Source organism: Geotrypetes seraphini, chromosome 9, assembly GCF_902459505.1.
Source record: "Geotrypetes seraphini chromosome 9, aGeoSer1.1, whole genome shotgun sequence".
Classification (NCBI taxonomy): Eukaryota; Metazoa; Chordata; class Amphibia; order Gymnophiona; family Dermophiidae; genus Geotrypetes; species Geotrypetes seraphini.
Genome location: NC_047092.1, coordinates 150,284,563 through 150,307,132, shown reverse-complemented (window position 1 = coordinate 150,307,132; position 22,570 = coordinate 150,284,563). Strand labels below are relative to the sequence as shown.

At 42.8% G+C, this 22,570-nt stretch overlaps 1 protein-coding gene across 25 annotated transcripts in view; it reads right to left on the bottom strand.

Annotated features, from left to right (window-relative positions):
* The window catches only part of ZBTB38 (zinc finger and BTB domain containing 38), a 130,882-nt gene that overhangs the window by 87,713 nt on the left and 20,599 nt on the right, over positions 1-22,570 (bottom strand). For 7 of the 25 annotated variants that reach the window (XM_033958503.1, XM_033958506.1, XM_033958513.1 and 4 more), the window contains exon 1: positions 8,548-9,281. The exons of 4 other annotated variants lie outside the window; for them this stretch is intronic. Coding sequence is in view for 3 of the 21 variants with exons in the window: in XM_033958500.1 (XP_033814391.1) it covers positions 8,548-8,572 (25 nt within the window). In the remaining 18 variants the exon portion in view is untranslated. Of the gene's footprint in view, positions 1-7,741; positions 7,978-8,547; positions 9,282-18,547; positions 18,640-18,741; positions 19,087-22,570 lie in introns of those variants that run through there. 14 more of the 25 variants (XM_033958520.1, XM_033958519.1, XM_033958522.1 and 11 more) reach the window with 4 other exon arrangements.

Below are 22,570 nucleotides of genomic sequence, written 5' to 3'. Positions count from 1 at the left end.
GTAATGGAAATACAGAGGCAGCAGAAACTAGGGATCCTCACTCCCACCCCTTTGTATCCCGGTATGTTGGGAAAGAATACTGGGAGGTTTCCAGGGGTTGTTTTGAGTCACAAATGCTACTATGAAATAACACGCACTAAAAGAAATAAACAAAAATGATAAAATTAAATTTCCCCCCACCAATGACATAAAAAAAGCCCAAACAACAAAAATGACGACTAGCCAGGCTTTCCTGAGCACTCCCTCAAGATGTAGGAATCATCATGTGCCTGTATGAGCAAGATTGTTAAGATACAACTTCACAATAACATGAGCAAAGAAAACACACTATCACTTGGTCCTGGGAGAATTCTGCAATGTTCTAAATATCTGCATGTTATATTTATCAAAATAATATAAAAACATAGTAATTAATCTAAATGTCAAAACAAAAAAAGCAGTTCTTAGTCAAAGGAGCCACATTTCAAAGATTTTAGTGCTGATTAATCGTTTTTGGTCATTTTACTTCAAGCAACAGAGTCCTGGGGAAAACTCTTGCGCTACAGGTGTCCAAGTTTATTCCAAATTTGATATACCATCTATCAACATGTACCTAGACGGTTTACAATACTGAAAATTTTAAAAAGGGTCAAAAATAAACTTAAAAGAACATAAGAATTGCCACTGCTGAGTCAGACCAGTGGTCCATCATGCCCAGCAGTCCGCTCACGCGGCGGACCTCTGGTCTAAGACCAGCACCCTAACTGAGACTAGCCCTACCAGTGCACGTTCCTGTTCAGCAGAAACTTGTCTAACTTTGTCTTGAATCCTTGGAGTGTGTTTTTCCCTATAACAGCCTCTGGAAGGGCGTTCCCGCTTTCTACCACTCTCTGAGTGAAGAAGAACTTCCTTACGTTTGTATTTCTAGACTGGACATAGTCATACAGAAACAAGAGGATCTGGGGCTAGGCAAGAGTAAAGTACATAGAGATGAAATAAATTTAAAAAGGGTGGTAAAAGGGGAGGGGGAAAGGGATTACGCTTCTTAAAAGCGGTTGGTATTCATTTCTGTGCGCAAAGTGAGTAGGTTGGGTGTATCATCCATTCTCATGTTAGGAAGGTGTCCCCGAATAAGAAAGTTTTTAATTTGGTCTTGAATTTGTTCAATGATTCTTCCAATCTGATATCTAATGGGAGAGCATTCCAAAGGGTAGGGACTCTGACAGAGAATATGGTATTGCGTGTAGTGTCATTAAAACATTTCCTAATGGACGGGATAGTAAATAAGTTCTGACTGTGATGACTTATTTATTTGGATTCAGCAAAAATCTTTTTTCAGCAGTAGCCCAAGATGAGTTACATTCTGGTCCCCAAAGGGCTTGCCCAAAATCACAAGGACCAACAGTGGGATTTCAACCAGATTCCCTGGTTGTTGCAGCTGCTATTGCTGGAAGTATTCTGTATAACTACACAATGCACAATTTGCCCAGAATTCTGTCCTTCCCATACAGAGCACTGGTGGGAGTTGAAATGGAAGTGATGTGCATTATTGGGTGGAAGGAGAAAGGTAGATGCCTTGTGTGCTATCAGGTGGCAGAGAAAGGTGGTTGAAGTGTTTGCTATTGGAGACCTGGAGAAAGGAGGATGTACTGTGCACCACTGGGGGGGAGGGCTGGGAAAGGCAGATGTAGTGTGTGCCATCGGGGGAAGGATGGAGAAAGGCAAAGGAAGATGCCGTGTGGACCATGGGAAGAGGGTCTGGAGAAAGATCGATGGAATACGAGTATCACTGTAAGGAGGGAACTGGAGAAAGTAGATGGGATGTGTGTGTCATGAGAAGAGGGGTGAAGAAAGGTGGATGGGGAGAGTGCCATAAGAGAGTGCTACAGTTGAGAGGGTGGAGAGACCTTGTCAATGGACAGATCTGGGGACATCCTGGAACCAGAGTGGTCTAGTGGTTAGGGTTGCAGCCTCAGCACCCTAAGGCTGCAGGTTCAAGCCCAGCACTGCTCACTGTGACTCTGAGCAAGTCACCCAACACTGCACTGCCCTGTTAGTCAGATTGTGTGCCCAACAGGATAGATAGGGAGAAATATTTGAGTATCTGAATGTAAACCACTTAGGCTATAAGTGATATATAAATACTAAAATTAGATTATGGGGGCTAGAGGACTGAATGCTGAGGGGTGGGGAAAAGAGAATTGTGGATGGCAAACAGTTGCTGGAGGGTAGAGAGCAGATAAACAGAGAAATCTGGGGCAAATGGAGAAAAACAAAAGGTGTACACCCTGGAGAAAGGGTGGAGAAAGCCAGAGGCTGAACTTCACAGAAGAGAAGAAGGTACACAAATTAAGTGGGAACTGAGAAGGTGGGAACTGAGTTGAGGTAGGGTGGGGGAGCAATTTAATACCTAAGGGAGAAAACAGCCCTTATAATGGGGGGAATTTCTCCAAGAAAAAACTATAAAGTGTGCAGAATTCTGCATAATTTTCAAATATCAAGCAGAGAAGTTTCAAACATTTCACCCCACCCTCCTTTATAAGAAGTGTTTTGTTTTTATTTATTGCCAGCCATGGTGTTAAAAGTTCCGAAGCTCATAGGAATTCTATAAGCATCAGAGCTTTTACTGCCATGGCTGATGATAAAAAATGCTAACGTGGCTTCATAAAAAGAGGGGTTTGTGCAGAATTCCCCCAGCTGCCAATAGTTGTAGCAACTTGCTGGTGTTCATAGCTCTGCTTCTACAAATAGCAGCAGCTGAAAAACTTGTCTTTGGATACCGCAAATTGCCAAATTTAAATATCTGAAATCCAAAGCCTTATCCTTAAAAGAGTAGATTGTGTTTGTAAGAGGAGACCAGGGACAGAAGCCTAGATTCACTAACAATAGCGCTGTTGGCCAATTCTCTGGCCAATTTTCCAACAATGATTGATTCACTATTAAGTTTGCATGCCCAAGGCGTCTGAGCCAATCAGAGACTTAGGCTCCTCCCCGTGCATCACATGATGCACTGGGGACAGGTCTAAGGGCCAGAGTCATCGGGGAGGAGCCGGAGCAGGAAGTGTTTTCAGTACCTCCTGCTCCCAACGTCACAGTTATGGGGGCAGGGGCCGGAGACCTCCAGTGTCAGAAGGGAGTGGACATCCCTCCTGCCTTTTTCTTTGGGGGGGAGGGAGTGGGCAGCCCTCCAGCTGTTATTTTTTTTGGGGGGAGCAGTCACCTTCAGGGGCAGGAGGGAGTGGGCATCCCTCCTGCCACCTTTTTGGAGTTCAGGTGAATCGCACAATTATCAGGGGTCTTTGGGGAGGGCTTGCGGTAGTGGTGGGTGGATTTTCTTCATTTTTTTTTAAGTGACAGATATTTTGCGCGTGTAATACATGCAAAATATCTGTGCCATTAAAAAAAAAAAGGTCTACAGCAGTCGGGTTTTAGGATCGTAAAACCCAATGCAAAATAGCCAAGCAATGTAAGTGAATCAATCGCTTGGCTATTTTGCATGGGGTTTTACTAATTAGCATAGCTGGATCGGAAAATGGGCGATCGAGGGGAAAATCACACAGTAGGCCATTTTGTGAATCGGGTCGGTTAGCAGTGATCGTTGCTAAACCTGTGAAAACAGGTTTAGCAACGATTGCTGACTTTAGTGAATCGGGGTCAGAGTATGTGTGTGTAGGTGGAGACCTGCCTCCTGATCCCAGCTTATCACCCCCTTTGCTACTCTCTCAGCTTATCTTTCCTCACCAAACATATGTCTCTATTTGGTGTCTCCCTTAACTTATTTTCCACACACACATTCCATTACCTTCTGTCCCCCTTAGCTCATTCCTCTCACAAGTGTCCATATTCTGTCTCCCCCATACATATCCCCTTATCTCCTGTTATAGTCTCCACCAGTTCTTTCTCCTGCTCAATTCTCCCCCAATATATACATGTCTCCGTGCTCATTTGCCTCCCACACTCATCCCTTACCTCCTGTTTCCCCCAGCTCATTCCCCCTTGTCTCTTCTTGCTGATGTTTCTCCAAGTTTTTCTTTCCTTCTCACATTTCTCCCCTTACTTCCAATCACTTCCAACTAGTGTCTTTCTCAGTGCTACCTCCCCATTCTATAAGCATCTCTGCCAGATTGGTGCAGTAATTGTTTGGCTCTTCTTACCCCAAATATATCTCTCTGAAAGTGTGAGCCACACTGGTATCCAAAATCCTGTGCTGTTCTCAGTCTTGTGAGAACATACAGGACTTATGCACTATGTGGATCTCACTGTGTCAGAACCACCCAGTGCAGTAAAAGGATGGCACCTGCCTACTCATTTTCATATCACAGTCTACATTCTGCCAGCTTACAAATCTCTTGCAGAAAAAAAAGGTACATTCTGCAGCCTGGGGGAATTCTCTATAAATTTCCCTCAGGAGTTACCAGTTGCGTTATCATGCTGAGCTTGCAAGGATAAGGTGCACACATAAGAAAGTAGTCTAGTGTAAGAGCAATGGCCTGAAAATCAGGGTTCAAATTCCACTTCTACCAATGATACACCTTGTGACTTTGGGCAAGTTACTTAAATCTCACACTCTCTCAAAAACCTACTCAAATTGTAAGTTCTTTGACTTAGAAACATGTTGTATCTGAGTACACCACTCTACATACGTCCAGTAGCATTATATTTTTAAAAAACCTACTGTATTGTTATAATTGTTCAAAAATCTATCTAGCCAAAATCAGCCTGTCGCATTCTTGTGGATGGAAGTAGGGGTTTGATTGCCATATATAACAGGTTTTCTCTGTTTATATACAGCGTATATACTGCAACAAACACCGAACCTCACAAAATACAGGTTAAACAAGGCTACATCTTGCTGTAGGCCCCCGGGGTTGGAAGTGGCCAAGTCACCAGCCAAGCCTACCCTTATGGCCTGTGTTTGTGGTCCTTCTGGAATACTTTCAGGATAGTGACTGGAAGCAACCCAAAAGATCCCATGTGTGTTTGGAACTGGTGAAAGCCAAGATGTCTCTCCGGGTCTCCGCACTCTAGTGAACGGGAGTCGCAGTAATCAGAACTTCTAGGACAGTGTCTCTCAAACTGTGTGCCACGAAGAGATTCTGGGTGTAACCTAAGAGATTCCAGAATTTTACTTTATTTTTAAAAATTCCCTTCATAAATATACACTAGAATAGATGACAGTCATGTACACAAGTCTGTCATTCTTTGACTTAATTAGTCCTTGAAAACTAACAGCAAGTTATTTTAATTTTTATGCAGTAGTTGTCTTTGCTTGAACAACAAAGCAATCAAGGCTTTGTTACCATTTGGATCTTCTTATCTTTTGCAAACCTGGATTTTCAGCTCTAACAGAAATGAAATCGGGGGGGGGGGGGGGAAGAGAAAGACTTCAGATGGTGGATGATGAAATGTGTGTTTGCTTGTCCACGTTTTGAGCTAATTTGCACTCAGAACCAAGCACATCCATCACATTGATTAGCAATTCTATCCCATCTACTTTTAGTTTCACCATTGTTACAATTATCCATACAGAGCTTAAAGAACTTTAAATAAATAACTGCCAAATGTAATTTTTTTTTTCATTGGTTTTTGCAATTTTATCATTTCCATTTATAATGTGCCGTGAAAAAACATTTAGTAACATAGTAGATGACAGCAGATAAAGACCCGAATGATCCATCAGGTCTGCCCAACCTGAATCAATTTAATTTTTTTAAATTTTTTCTTCTTAGCTATTGCTGGGCAAGAATCCAAAGCTCTACCCGGTACTGTGCTTGGGTTCCCACTGCCGAAATCTCCGTCAAAACCTACACCAGCCCAGCGGAGATCCGGAGAGACATCTTGGCTTTCACCAGTTCCAAACACACATGGGATCTTTTGGGTTGCTTCCAGTCACTATCCTGAAGGTATTCCAAAAGGACCACAAACACAGGCCATAAGGGTAGGCTTGGCTGGTGACTTGGCCACTTCCAACCCCGGGGGCCTACAGCAAGATGTAGCCTTCTTGTTTAACCTGTATTTTGTGAAGTTCGGTGTTTGTTGCAGTATATACGATGTTTATAAACAGCGAAAACCGTTTATATGGCAATCAAACCCCTACTTCCATCACAAGAATGTAACAGGCTGATTTTGGCTAGATAGATAGATAGAAGAGCAACAAAAATGATAAAGGGCATGGAAAACCTTTCATATGCTGAGAGGCTGGAGAAGCTGGGGCTCTTTTCCCTGGAAAAGCGGAGACTTGGAGGGGATATGATAGAAACTTATAAGATCATGAAGGGTATAGAGAAGGTAGAGAGGGACAGATTCTTCAGACTGGCGGGGGCAACAAAAACAAGAGGGCACTCAAAAAAATTGAAGGGAGATAGGTTCAGAACAAATGCTAGGAAGTTCATCACTCAGAGGGTGGTGGACACCTGGAATGCGCTTAGAGGAGGTGATAGAGCAGAATACGACTTTGGGTTTCAAATTGGGATTGGACAAGTTCCTGAGGGAAAAGGGGATTGAGGGATACAATTAGAGGGTTACTATACAGTAATACATCACTTACAGGTCATTGACCTGAGGGGCCGCCGCATGAGCGGTCTGCTGGGCATGATGGACCTATGGTCTGACTCGGCAGAGGCAGTGCTTATGTGCTTATCTACACCCTCCCAGCCATTGAAGCCCTCTCCAGCCCATCCTCCCCCAAACGGCCATAAATAGACTGTGGAAGTCTGTCCAGTACTGTCCTTAGTTCAATATTTAATATTATTTTCTGATTCTAGATCCTCTGTGTTCATCCCATGCTTCTTTGAACTCCGTCACCATTTTCTTCTCCACCACCTCTCTCAGGAGCGCATTCCAGGCATCCACCACCCTCTCCGTAAAGTAGAATTTCCTAACATTGCTCTTGAATCTACCGCCCCTCAACCTCAAATTATGTCCTCTGGTTTTACCATTTTCCTTTCTCTGGAAAAGATTTTGTTCTACGTTAATACCCTTCAAATATTTGAACGTCTGAATCATACCCCCCCTGTCCGTTTAGTGTAATGGAGCTAAAAAAAAGGTTTGAGAGACACTGCTCTAGAGGTTCGGAAATGACAGCGAAACGCGACACTCCTGGGCCTAAACCAGTGGTTTCAAAAGCGTGGCCCGGGGGCCACATGTGGCCTGCCAGGTACTATTTTGATTGAGGCCCTCGGTATGTTTATCATAATCACAAACGGAAAATGGAACAGTTTCTTGATCATATGTCTCTTTTAGCTATAAATGACATTATTATTATTAAGACTAAGCCAAAAGGAAAGATTTATAAACTGTCAAGTTTTACCTCATGCAAAATTGTCATTTCTTTAATAGTCTTTTATAATTGTGAAACATCTATTAATAAAATATATTTGTGAAGTGCTCAGACCAAGAAACCCTTATGATAGTCCCCTGCCCTCCCTATATAGGGAAGGCGATGATGGTCCCCTAGTAAACCTCACTCCCTATATAGGGAAGGCGATGATGGTCCCCTAGTAAACCTCATTGTAGTGACATCACTATCATAAGGGTTTCTTGGTCTGAGCACTTCACAAATATATTTTATTAATAGATGTTTCACAATTATAAAAGGTTCAAAGCTGTGATCATATGATTATATAGTAATTATCGTCACAGAGTACAAAAATTTATCTCTCTAATTTGTAGTCATTTCTTTAATAGGACATTTTTTGTGAGGTCCTCCAAGTACCTACAAATCCAAAAAGGGTTTGAGACCACTGGCCTAAACAGTACTCACTAGGGAGGTCAGCCTTAAGTCCTTCCGTGCTCCCGAGTCCCGACGTGTCAAAAGCTGGCACCGGACAACCGAGCTTCAAGGGAAGACGCACTTCACAGGGAGCCGCTGAGCAAAGGGACTTGTGTATGGGGGGCACCGAAAAAGCCGCAGTCGGAGCAGGCCGTCGGGGGAGCCTCCCAGTACACACCAGTCCGCCCTCTCTCGGCATCACCCGAGGGTCTCGCTCTTCCCCATCCGCAGGTGCCAAGCTTTCGAAAACGACCCGGGGGGGGGGGGGGTTAGGTGCCACAACACAAATGGCCCCTCCTTGGACGCAAAGAAGGAGCTTGCCCAAGACTGATGACTTAAGTCCCAGTCCTGGCGCAAGTTCTTAAAGCCCCCCCCTCCTCCCGTTAACACAAGCCCACAAGAAGAGAAGAGAGATGTCATCCCAGAGCAAAGTATTGGCAGAGATCCGAAAAGAACGTGCATCATCCCTTCCTCTTTGGGTCGCCCAGTTTTGGGGCCGTTTACACCTGATTCAGAGCAGGGGAAGAGGGGAGTTAGAGTTGAAGGAACAGAGTAGACCGGAAGGGGGGGGAGGGGAGGCTGTGACAGGTAAAATGGGCCGGCAGCGCTGGGTTGCTGCGGATCACAAGCATCTGCAAACAAGGCCCTGTGCATGGAAACACTAATATAGAAAGGGGCTGTGCACAGGTTCTCGCTTGGTTTTTTTTTTACTTTCTACCGCCAGATCAACCTAGGCTTGCCGATCGCGCGAAGCACTCAGTAGCGTTAAAGTAGTTTAGAAAGACGATGCAAATTACCTGGACTATACACATCTGAAAACATTTCCAGCCCACTGACAGCGGTTCAGCCCGCAAGCAACACGACTCAATTTTTTACTGCATCACAGCTGCCGCTCGCGTGCGCCCTCTGGAGGCCTGCTTCTAGCGAAGGCCCCAGGCGCGGCGGAAGCGTTCCCCAACCAGGGCGGGCCGCAGACCCGCGGGAGAGGCGGATTTTCGAGCGCAGGCCGAAGGACAGCGCAGGACGTCGGAGTCGAGTGGTTCGGAACGGTTTCCGTGAGCTGCGAGGGCTCCTTTTTCAGGATGGGGTCGCGTGGGTTGCGAGGAGGAGAAAGTGGAACCTTTGCTTGTTATTCACATTTACGATATATTTCGTTTTTCTTTTAAGCTTTTTTAAATGTGTCATTTTTTTTATTTTTTTCAAGGCTGAAAGCAGCGGTTTGCACTTCCACTAGGGGCCAACCCGACCATTAGTCGTGACTAAGCAGTCGCCTAGGGCAGCAGCTTTGTGAGGGTGACAAACAGCAGCTGAAGTCAAAGCAACACAAGATAAGTCTCCGAAAACAAGCAGCCCCACTTGTTGGTGAAGTCCGTGGCAAAAAATTTTCTAGCCAAAAAGTAGCCCAAACAATTGCCCTTGGAAACCCCTCAAATTTATCACTGCACCTATCCCAAACAGTACATAATGGTGTACAAGAAAACAAAACCCAAATACAAAACATTCAGGAAAAACAAGCACTTAATATGAAAGTTCTTCCCAAAATTAAAAGCTGTTTAAACTTCTTGACATAATGAGTCCAAAACAGTAGCAGATTTATTTTACGAGGGTTAAGTTTCAACTTGAACGTAGTAGCCCACCGCACCATCTTCAAAAAATAGTGAAACCTGTAGAAATTCATCGTTGGATATTGACTCACTATGGACATAGCACCGTGAATCAACGAAAAATTTACAAGTGGGTAAAAAGGTTTAAAGCGAGAAGAACAAGCATAACCGACGAAGGCCATTCTGGTCACCCATCAATATTGCGCAGACGAGCACATTGACAGGGCAGATGCCTTGATTAGAAAAGACCGACAGTTAATGGTGTCTCATTTGGCTGCATTTGCCATAATGTATGATGACTTTGAGATACAGGAAAGTCTGCGCACAATGGTTTCCCAAACAGCTTACTGATCTGCACAAGCAATAGTGTGTGGAGGTGCGACCCAGTTCCTGAGATGGTATGAAGAATTGTTACCGGTGACAAGACATAGGTGAAGTAAAGGAAGCAGTGCTCACCTGGCTTCGGGAGCAGCCGAAAAACTTCTCTGCAGGAATGCAGAAGCTAGTTGAACGATAGTCCCCATGTAAGACGACGCATTTGTTGTATGTGGAAAAGTGATATGTTCAATTGCTCACAGTTACTTCTATTAAAGCCATTAAATATGTTTTGATTTTACTTTTATTATTTACCCTCGTAGAATATGGGGGTTATTGTCCAAACTGAGCACTGATAAATGGCTAGTGAGCACAAATCTCTATCTATAACAGGGATGTCAAAGTCCCTCCCCAAGGGCTGCAGTCCAGTCGGGTTTTCAGGATTTCCCCAAAGAATATACATGAGATTTATTTGCATGCACTGCTTTCATTGTATGCTAATAGATCTCAAAGCAATAGAATAAAAGAAGGTCCAACCTAAACTGCAGTAAAGAACAGCCGAGAACAAACAAAACAAAACTGCAGATCTGTACAAGACGTAGGCAAAATTTATTAGTGAATCTATTGATTCTTTTTCTATTCTTTTTTCTCTATTGTGGTTCTCTCTCACGGGTCACTCTCTTCGTGTGTTCATCTTTTGTCTTCTTCTGTATACTTTAGCATATATTATTCACAAAAATTTTTTTACAGTTCGATTATGTCACCTTCCTTTTTTGCATGTATTGCACTCTATGTTTGTTCTTTTTATTTTATTTCTTTCTTTACGTATGTGCGGCACTCTTTATGAAATTTGGTTGACACACCATTTTTTATTATGCCCTTTTACTATTATTATTAAATTTTTTTAATCATTATTTTAATTTATTATGTGTCCAATTGTGCTTTTTTAATATTATTAAATTTTATGTTACCTCTTGTTAATTATAAATTTTATGTTATATTTGTACCTATTAGGACCCCTGACGAAGGTTTGTCCGAAACACGGACCGTGTCGGGTCCCTTGATTGGTAAAAGGGTTTGCATATATATATTTTTGTCACTAATAAATTTTGCCTACGTCTTGTACAGATCTGCAGTTTTGTTTTGTATGCTAATAGATCTCATGCATATTCATTGGGGAAATCCCAAAAACCCAACTGGATTGCGGACCTCGAGGAGGGACTTTGACACCCCTGATCTATAACAAAGAAGCGCTCTACTTCAGTCCACATTTACTCTGTATTTGTAACAGCTTTTCAACTGCAAAAAACCATTTCTGTCATTCACATCCAAACAACACAGCGATGGAAAAAAGTTTAGCAGGGCCTTGTACAAGGTATTATATGTAGGGCCAGTTTTAGACAAGTTGGGGCCCAGGGCAGAAATTAAGGAGGGGGTCCCTGAACCACTCTCCTCTCTGTACTTCCCCTCCTCCTCGATAGTCCCACCTCCCATTACTACCACACATAGCCCACCCACCCCCATAGCCCCACCTCCCATTACTACCACACATAAAACAACATTAAATTACTTCTTTACATGCAGGCTTGATAGTCCGTTATAAGCGAGTCCATTTTAACGAGATTATACTGTATTGAAAAAATATTTCTCCCCCTTTACAAGATTCCTGAAGTATAGTAGTGGCTTTTTGAGTTTTAAGTCCACAGTGCGTTGTTGAGCCTTAGGAAGAGGTTTAAAATTATGCTATTTTAAAGGAGAAAAAGTGAAATATCTTTTTATGAGAACAGGATTTGCACTAAGGGTATTTGAGTTTTTTGAACACCACTATTTACCCTTCTCCATTGAAAATATTGACCATTTAAACCCACTCTCTGTTTTCTACCTTTCAACTAGTTCATAAAAGGACATTACCTCCTATCCCATGACTCTAATTTCCTCAGAAGTCTTTCATGCTCTATGTTTATGGGTATAATACTTCTTTGTTAAACTGTAATACACGGGGCTCTTGACACCTAGAAAGACCTGCTTTTCTGGAAATCTGACACAGATGGGCAGTCCTAATGCTGGGGACTTTACCACATTTCAGTCAAGTTTGTTCAGTTGTTTTTAAAGATGATCAAGGGCACTTATATGCCTGTGGGCAATTGCATCACTATATACTGTACTTTCCTTGCCCTCCTCGACTTTGACCTCTGAATCTCATGAGCAACTGAAAGAGTCCTTCTGCTTAGATGCACAGAATACTATTCCCCTAAGATTTCACCATAAAAGTCTGCAGGAATTATTACCAGACTATGACTATATGCGTTTATGTATGCAATGGTCTGCGGACTTAGGTGTGGCCATATCAGTTAATGGCCTCAAGCGTTAAATTCGTATGAATGTCTCACCTACACCTTATTTGCTTTGATTTCAGCAGCATTTTTCTCACGAGTCTCCACATATTAGTTTTTCCATGCGTTTACCACCATAGGACTTTTCAGGGACCCTTGAAGAAGACTATCTTGTCGAAATGCAGACCGTGATGGGTCCTACGCTTTCAGCGGACCGGTCCTTTAGAATTTTTATGTGGATTGCTTTATTGTACTTCCGGAACTTTGTCATAATAAAGTCCATTTCAGGAATATCATCACTCCACAGTGTTCTTTTTGGTTTTGTCTCACCTACACCTATCGGTTACACTCTGGGAAATCAGCTATAAGCTGGATATGCAATATTACATCTCGCCCAATCAAGCCCAGCGAATGACCCTTCACTTGGACTTTGAAGTGTCTGAAATGCGGTAACTCTAATGCTACTCTAGGTCATATGTTTTACCTTTGCAAGGCTGTCCAGTGTTTTTGGAAGAGGATTTTACAACATATTTCTGTTCTATGGAAAGCACGCTGTTTACTAAAACCAATGCTAATTTTTTTCCCAATGTCCAATAACTGCTCCGGTGCCCCAGGGTATGTGAGACTTTCTTAAGGTGTCTCTTCTCTTGGGCATCAAAACTATTGCTGTTTTGGTTAACCCCAGAAACTCCCACTTTGGCACAGTGGAGGGCACTTCTTATACAGCAGCGGAGAACACGCAATTTAGACAGCTACAATTCACTTGGGAACCATTTTGGAACTTATTAACACCAACTGTCCGAAGCAGATTATTCAATCTGTGACCAGTTTATATTGTCCTGTCTTTTCTTTTAGAGCAAGCTTGATTATTCTTTTGGATCTCATGGGTGGGGAGGGGGGTGGAAGGGTGGGAGAAAACATGAAAATGTGATTGTATCTGCTCATTTTTTTTATACAATGCGGTTGTTTTCTATGACTGTATTATTTCTATGCCAGGCTATCTGTATTGCTTTCAATAAAATTCATTTTAAAAAAAAGGATGACCAAGGGCAAACCCCTCCAAACATAAAGGATAATTTTCTACAGCTTTATCCACATACGTATAAAGCATGATTTACACGAGGAAACAAGCTTGAGCCATAAAAGGAGCTGGAAGAGCTTCACCAAATTTTTCTGCTTCCTCCTCCTTCCAACGAATTACTGCAAACCCTGCTGCCCATGTTTTTTTGTGTTTTTTTTCAAACAATCTGCATGGAAATTAAAGCTTGGATCCCAGCGTTCTTGACTGGGCATGCACACAAGAGTTTTGCGGCTCTTGTACGCACACGCCAAGCATGTTCCTCTTCCTTACCAAAAAATAACTTCCCAATGCTCATTACTAATAGTGCTCATATGATTTGCATACTATTAGTGTTGAACATTGGGAATCTATTTTTCAGCACTCTTCCCCGCAGTATTCTCCTGCATTTTAACGAGCAGTGCAGGAGTTCTGAGCATCAGCCTGCGTTAGCCACTAGAAGACATGCTGTATCTACTCAGAAAAGTCAAAGCCGAAAGTCATAACATGGGATTAGAACTGAACATAAACAAGATGAAGATCATGAACACGAGAAGGTGCCATCCTAGGTTACTACCTAGTTTGACTAATAGTTATGTCAACTCTGACAATATCGAAAGAGAGCAATAGAGACTAACCTTTGTTAGCACAAACAGACTCCAAAGGCCATATTCCTGGGATCCTGATCTATACCTTTGCCGTGATGCTAGACTTGATCCTGTGCTCTCCTGGCCTTCATGCTGGGGGGTGGGGTTATCCACTGGGTGGGTCTGACCCACCCAGGTTGGCCTCAGGCCCATGCACCCAGAAGCCACAAGTTGCTGGCAGCAGTTCCTACATGCTGTTGGCAGCTGACCTGGAGCCTTCCCATCTGACAGGTTTGCATTTTGCTTCAGAGGGAAGACTTCCAGGTCAGCTGCTGGCAGTGTGTAGGATCTGCTGCTGGTGACCTGAAAAGAAACAAATGCTGTATGGGCTGGGAAGGGTGGGAAGGAAGGAAAAGAGAGAGGCTGCTGCACAGGCTGGGGGAGGGAGGAAAAGGAGAAAGGCTCGCCTACTTTGGTCAGGTCCACACAAAATTGGCTGTCTGGCTACACCACTGCTTCATGCCCTTAGGCATTCCATCTTGTTTGTAGAGCTGGAGGCTTCTTCTGATTAACCAACTGCCTTGGACAATCTTCTAGCCTTTACAGGTAAGCCTTCCCTTGTCACCAAAGTTGGGTGGCATGGGCAGAAGTGAGCATAAAATAATTAATTAATGCATCAATAATTGATGTTAATTGCCTTAAATTTGGAGCTATGAGTGCATCTGCCCTAGGCGCTATTCTTTAACATCTGTGCCTAAATTTTATAGCACACAACTCCAAAGGATCATGGCTATGGGAGGAGCATAGGTGGATCAGGGGGACATTCCCAGAAGTTAGGGGAGGAGCATAGGCAGATCAGGGGGCATTCCCAGAAGTTAGGGGAGGAGCATAGACGAATCTGAGGGCATCCCCAGAAGTTAGGTGGCATGTTATAGAATACAATGGAAAACATACCCAAATGCTGAAAATTGGGCACCTTTCAACAACCATAAACTTCCAGTGTAGTTTATAACAAAAAAGTTTTTTTTACCAGACATTAATTCAAATAGGAATGGTAACGATCCTCAGAGGGTTAAACGACCCCAATGGTTCTCGTGAATCAAATCACTGAACCCGATCTTCATTGGATCAAATTTTCATTAATTCTTATTTGAATCTATTATATCATTAGTTCATATATACTTTTTTAGCATTTCTAATAGTCATAAAAATATTTTTTTAGCTTTCCATTTAAAGTACTTAGCTTAAATGACTTTAAGGGAGCGCCTCCACCAACATGCCCATGTTTATAGTTATGACTATTAGAAATGCTAAAAAAGTATATATGAACCAATGATATAATAGATTCAAATAAGAATTAATGAGAATTTGATCCAATGAAGATCGGGTTCAGTGATTTGATTCACGAGAACCATTGGGGTAGTTTAACCCTCTAAGGATCGTTACCATTCCTATTTGAATTAAGGTTTAGTTATAAAAAAACTTTTTTGTTATAAACTACACTGGAAGTTTATGGTTGTTGAAAGGATTAAATTGGATTCCAGTCATTAAATAGCTGTTCACGTTGCTACTATTACATAGAAAATTGGGCACCGGCATTTACACCAGATTTCAGCAAGTGTAAATGCTGGCGCCCAATGTTAGACATGAAATCCACGCTAAACTGGTATAGAGCCAAGCGACCTTTGCTGAATACTATCTTAGCATGGATCTTTCCGACAGCTAACTTTGGGTGCCTTTTACTGAATCCAGCCCCTATGGCCTGAACTACACTGACAACCAATAAGAAATGTGCACTGAAAATAATATGAATGATAAATGATCCATTGACAGAGCTGGGAATGCTAAGTTTATAATGAACTTATCAGGTCTTCAGAGGATGGAAGCCCAACCATTGAGTGCTTCACCTGAAAACTACAGAAATGACCTTTTGCACTTCTAAAAAGACACATGGGAAGGAGGGCAAGAGCAGCAATTACAACCATGAGTCACCTTGATATCTGCATAGGAAAGGCGGTGTGTCAAATAAAGATTACCATAACCTTACTGGGTAGACTAGATAAACTACCTTGGCCTTCATCTGCTGTCATCTACTATCTTACATTGCTAGAGATTCACCTCGTGCATTTATGCCAAGTAAGTAGTTAAATGTCTCTATCACATCTCCTCTCTCCTGCCTTTCCTCCAAAGTATACATATTGAGATCTTTGAGTCTGCACCTGTACGTCTTATGACATAGACCATAGACCATTTTAATAGCCTTCCTCTGAACCAACTCCATCCTGTTTATTGAAGGTGCAGTCTCCAGAATATAGGTCTGCATGGGAACGGGGATTGCGAGAGTCCCATGGGGATCCCCCCCGATCTAAGGGACTCCCATGGGAATCCCGCCCAGGTCTATGGGACTTCCATGGGGATTCTCCCCCAAGCTCATGGAACTCCCACAAGGATGAAACGAGGGTTCCTGAGGCCTGGAAAGAGAATTAGTAGAAGACAGACAAAAGCAGAAACTGGGACCAAGATGATGGAAAAACAAAATGTCCCACCAGCTACAGCAAGGGAGATGTTCATTTTGAGGGGGGCAATAAGCTTAAAGTGGGAGGCCCAGCCCCCTCTCATGGTTATGTAACAAATTGTGTTTAGTACAAAATGAAATACTTGCTGAGTTTGTTTTGGGGTTTCCAGTTCAGTTTTGGCACATTTTTCTTATGCAACCATTGTCCTGAAAAGTGCCTCTCTCAATTCTGCTTTAATGATGCTATATTGTTTGATTCTTTACTCATTGCTGCATTAAAAATCATTTATGGATCTTGGAAGGACCTCTCACAAGTTACCTATGCCATATGGTGGAACCAGATTTGTTTGCTCTACAGATATGAGCTTTATATTGCCAAAAAATCCAACTTTATTTCTTTTAACAAGAGATACAGTCACTTGACCTATTGCTTATTCTAATTCTTTCCGGTGATGTATGCATCTCTTCTTTCTGTTCACTGTTATTTGTTTATATTATATTTTATTGCTGGTTTAAATAAACTAAGACTCAGTAAATTTAAAGACCTTCCTATTTAAGGACGCTTATGATAAGTAATCTCCTGACTTTAGAAAGAAGGAAGAGCATACCCCCTTCCTACTGTACTGACTTTTATTGTTTCTCTCTCCTGTTGCAGATTCTATTTATTCCCCTATCCCCCATGTTTCAATAAGTCTGTTGTCCAATTATGTTCCCCACTGATTTTATCTGTTCATGACTTTGTGCACCGCTTAGACAAATTTTTAAGTGGTATATCAAATTTTAAATGAAACATGACAACTTGGAAACTTAAAAAAAAAAAAAAAAAATCAAAACTGTCAGAAGTAATTGCTGCTTTATATGGGAACAGGTAACTTTTATGGTGGGAAGGGTGGGGATGGAAGGAATTTTTTATGGGGACAGGTGGGGACGGAGAAGATTCTGGCGGGAACGGGCGGGGACAGATGGGATACTGGTGGGGATGGGTGGGATTGTAGACAATATCTTAAATGAGGTCTCACCAGAGTCTTATACAGGGGCATCAATACCTCCTTTTTCCTACTAGCCATACCTCTCCCAATGTACCCTAGTTTCCTTCTAGGTTTCACTGTCGCCTTTTCAACCTGTTTGGCCACCTTAAGATCATTATACACTATCGCACTCAAGTCCCGTTCCTCTTTTGTGCACAAAAATTCTTCATCCCCTAAACTGCACCAATCCATAGGGTTTTTGCAGCCCAAATGCATGACCTGGCATTTCGTAGCATTAAATCTTAACTGCCACATTTCAGATCATTCTTCAAGCTTTGCTAGGTCCATCCTAATGTTAATCACACCATCAGGGGTGTCTATTCTATTGCAGATTTTGGTATCATCTGCAAAGAAGCAAATCTTACCTGACAGCCCTTCAACCATATCACTTACAAAAAATGTTAAACAGGTCCAAGAATCAAACCTGGAGGCACACCTCTGATAACATCCCTTTCCTCAAAGAGATCTCCATTGACTACCCTCTGTCACCTTCCACTCATCCAGTTCCTGACCCAGTCTGTCACTTTTGGGCCTATCCCGAGGGCACTCAGTTTATTAGATGCCTGTTTGGAACACTGTCAAAGGCTTTGCTAAAATTTAAATACACCACATCTAGCACACTCCTTCTGGTCACCCAGTCAAAGAAATTGATTAGATTTGTCTGACAAGACAAGACAGGGCCATGGTGAGACCTCATCTGGAGTACTGTGTGCAATTCTGGAGGCCACATTACAGTAAAGATGTGCGCAGAATTGAATCGGTTCAGCGGACGGCCACCAGGATGATCTCGGGGCTCAAGGGTCTCTCGTACGAAGAGAGACTGAACAAATTGCAGCTCTACACTCTCGAGGAACATAGGGAGAGGGGAGACATGATCGAAACATTTAAGTACCTCACGGAACGTGTCGAAGTGGAAGATGATATTTTCTTTCTCAAGGGACCCTCGGCCACAAGAGGGCACCCGCTCAAACTCAGGGGCGGAAACTCATGGCGCCAACAGAAAGTATTTCTTCACAGAGAGAGTGGTTGATCATTGGAACAAGCTTCCAGTGCAGGTGATCGAGGCAGACAGCGTGCCAGACTTTAAGAATAAATGGGATACCCATGTGGGATCCCTACGAGGGTCAAGATAAGGAAATTGGGTCATTAGGGCATAGACAGGGGGTGGGTAAGTAGAGTGGGCAGACTTGATGGGCTGTAGCCCTTTTCTGCCGTCATCTTCTATGTTTCTATGTTTCTATGCCTCTAGTGAATCCATGTTACTTTGGGTCCTATAATCCACAGGATTCCAGAAACATCACTATTCTCTGTTAAAAAAGTGTTTCCATTATTTCACTTACCAAAGAAGTCAGACTTACCAGCCTATAGTTCCCTACTTTTTCCTTAGTTCCACTTTTGTAGAGCGGGACCAGATCCACCCTTCTCCAGTCCTCCGGTACCACTCCTGATTCTAGAGAAGCATTGAAAAGGTCAGTCAGTGGGGCTGCCAGAACTTCCCTAAGTTCCTTCAGTACCCTCAGATGTACACCATCTATCCCATTGCTTTGTTCACCTTTAGTTAAGTTAGCTCCTCACGAACACAATCCTCTATAAATCGATCAGGATCTACCACACCTCCATTCATTCTTGCATTTATCTTCTGTGGTCATGCTCCTGGCATTTCATCTGTAAACACAGCCTTATCTTTATCAGCTTCTATATATTTCTCCCCTTCACCGTTGAGTCTCACAAAGCCACTTTTGCACTTCTTCCTATCACTAATATACTTTAAAAAAATCCCCCCGCCCTCATTTTACCATGTTAACTATTTTTTTTTTCTTTGATTTGCATTTTTGCTTTTCTGACTACTCAACCAGCCTTTTCCAGATATGTTAGTCTGTCTTCCTCTTTTTGCGATCTTTTGTAGTTTAAACTTTTTTTTTTTTGTACTTTTTTAGCTACTACTGAGGTTTTGCTATATAGCAGAAGTTAAAGTAAGGCACACTATTCACATAAATTGCTCAAAATAAGCCATAAGATGTGCTTCCTGAAAAAAATTGATGAGTAATTATGACTTTACCCTTCCTAGGTCTGCCTCCAGAGAAGTAGGAATCATTTATCATTTATTGTACTCTTGATATACTGCCTTTCAAAATCAAGCAAAGTGGTTTTTATTTCAAAAATATCAAACAAAAAAAGAACTACAGTTCAGATAGGAAAGCAAATCATGATGTGCTTTCCATGGAAACAAAATATGAAATGACAACCGCGCTTCCCATATCATTGATAAATGAAAACAAGCAGAAAAAAAATCCAGAAAATATGAATTTTCATGTTCTATTGATAGTGTATATTCTTCCATTGGTTTCAAAGATGGTGGTGAAAAATTTAAACAACCTGCGCTAGCAGATGATAAAATGCTCATCACCAGCAGCAAAGAAGACATGCTGTATCTACTGAGAAAAGTCAAAGCTGAAAATCATAACATGGGATTAGAACTGAACATAAACAAGATGAAGATCATGAATATGGAAAATGCTGAAGATTTTGAGCTTGAAGGCGAAAGAATAGAAGTAAAGGATTTCAATCTCCTGGGCTCTTTCATAAACAAAAAAAGTAACTAGCAGGGAAGAAATACTTTGCAGAATTGCACTTGGTCACTTCAGTGAAGGCTCATGACAAAGCATTCAAAGGCAAGGAAATAACGCTCCAAATGAAGATCAGACTTGTCCACACATTCATTTTCTCAATGGTCAATTACGGATGCAAAAGCTGGACACTACAGAAACAAGACAGAAAGAAGATTGACTCATTTGAGCTTTGGTGCTGGAGAAGGATTTTATGCATGCCGTGGACCACCAGAAGAACTAACAAATTGATTCTGTAAGAGATCAAACTGGCTATGTCACTCGAAGCCCAAATGATGAATTTATGACTGTCTTATTTTGGTCACACTGTCAGAAAAGAGAGATCATTGAAGAACGACATTATGTTTGGGAAAATAGAAGGAACTGGGTGAAGAGGGCAACCTACAATCAGATGGTTGGACATGTTGAAAACAACCATGGGGATGATGCTGGAGGACCTTACATGGGAATCTCATTTTAGATCTGTAATTCATCTAGTCGCTAGGACTTGAACACAAGTTGATGGCACCTTACTAACTATTCCTCCGAAAGACTGCCGCACTATTTGCAACTATTGCCTACTCTGCGAGTTGTGCTTACAGGGCCAGCTCACCATTGTACCAAGTGAGGCTCTGGCCTAGGGTGCTGGAGATACAGGGTGCCAAAACCCCTGGCCTCTAAGCTCATCACTAGTGCTTCACCTGATCCAAAGCTTTCGTCCCCTTCTTTCTCAGACCAACAATTCTCCCCTTCTCTTTCCAGTTCCTATCCTTTATTGCTCCCTTTCCTTCTCTCCCTTCTCCTTCCCATGCCACCCTCTAAATATTACCTTGCTTGCCAGCAGCCCTGGGTCTTCATCTGCCACATCCAGGCTACAATTTCCTGTCGACGGGACTCAGTAGAGGGAAAACCCAGTACTGACAGAAAACAGTACTGACAGAAAACAGCTTGCTGTGCATGCTATTGCTACTGGCAAGCAAGGTACTGTTTAGAGGGCTGCAGGGGAAGCAGGAGGAAGGAAGAGAAGGGGGGAGGAACAGTGCCGGACTAGGGACTGGAGAGAAAAGGGGAGAAAGCTTAACCTCTAGGGACAAGGGCAGTGACATTGAAGTTGGCCGTAACCCTTTGAACTAGCCCTGTGTGCATACTCTTTGTGTACTATGTGCACTCTTTTGGAAGAATGCACACTGTTCCCAAAAGAGTGTATGCTCTTTTCAAATGAGCTTACACCTTTAACAACATTGATCCTGTGATGGCAAACTGCAAATGAACATTTTCCCAAAAGGCAAGGGAAACAACATGTCACAGATAGGGACAGATAGAGAAAATGCTTGGCTGTCAAATTACGAAAAGGTGGTATACAAGTCCCAATCCCTTTCCCTTACAGTGGCGTACCTAGCATATGTGACAACCGGGGCCCATCATTTTTTGACACCTCCCCCCATCTGTATGAAAAACATAATTTTTAGTAACAAGCCACACGTCACACAAGAGTGTACTTAGGAAAAGACAGCATTTTACATACTGCAGTGAGCAGTACATCAATACACCCATTGTAAAACTAAACAAGCTAGACTAGTATAGATCAATCCTACAGTCAATCCTAACAAAAATCATGTCTTTTCGAACATACAGAACACACCTTCACCTAGTATGTAATCACAAACTAACCCTCCCCCTTTTACAAAACTGTAGTTTGGTTTTTAGCCACTGTGGTAACAGCTCAGATGCCAACGCTAAAAAACGCTCTACAGTTTTGTAAATGGGGAGATAGAATAAAAATATGTAGACAATGGTTAAACTGAAGCACCAAGAAGCTGGACTCTGCATACAATGCAACACCACAGAAACATTGATGCATCTCCCCTAAAGCAAATAAATAAATAAATATAATTTTTTTCTACCTTGTCTTCTCTGGTTTCTACTTTCCTCATCTTCTTGTCACTCTCTTTCTTTCATCCACAGTCTACCCTTTATCTGCCCCTTCTATATGGCATCTTCTCTCCTTCTATTCCCCTTCCAGAAACGTTATGCCTCCCCCTTCCATCTCTCTCTTCACCCCCATTGGTCTGGCATCCATCTTCCTCCCTTCCCTCTTCCAATGGTCTGGCATCTCTCTCCTCTCCTTCCCTCTCCCACACCCCCATGGTCTGGCATTTCACTCTCTCCTATCCCTTCCTCCCACTTCCATCAGCATCTGCCCCCTTTCTCTCCCTACAACCCAATCCCATGCAGTATCCTTCCCCCTTATGTCTCTTTCCCCTTTCCCTGCACACCATTTCCGTCAGCATCTGCCCCCTTTCCCTCCTTCCACCACACTTCCATACCACCCTGACCCCCTTTCTCACCCTTCACCACGCTTCCATACCACCCTGACCCCCTTTCTCTCCTTTCACCACCCTTCAATACCACCCTGACCCCTTTTTCTTTTTCCACCACCCTGCTATGCTCCTTTCTTTCTCCATCCAAATCAGCAAGGTCCCACACGACTACTTCTGCTGCCTCTGCTCCAGAAGAGGTAAGTGACGTTGGAGGGGGTCTGGTCCGGCAGACCCAGGGAGTTGGGCCAAGGTCCCGCAATGACTTCGGCTGTGGGTCCACCCTCCCCTCTCCCGACGTCACTTACCTCTTCTGGAGCAGAGGCAGCAGAAGTAGTCATGGGAATGGGGATCGCGGGAATCCCGAGGGTCCCATGGGAATCATGAGGGAATCCCCCCTAACCCACGGGACTCCCATGGGAACCCCCCTCTGGCCCATGGGACTCCCATGGGGACC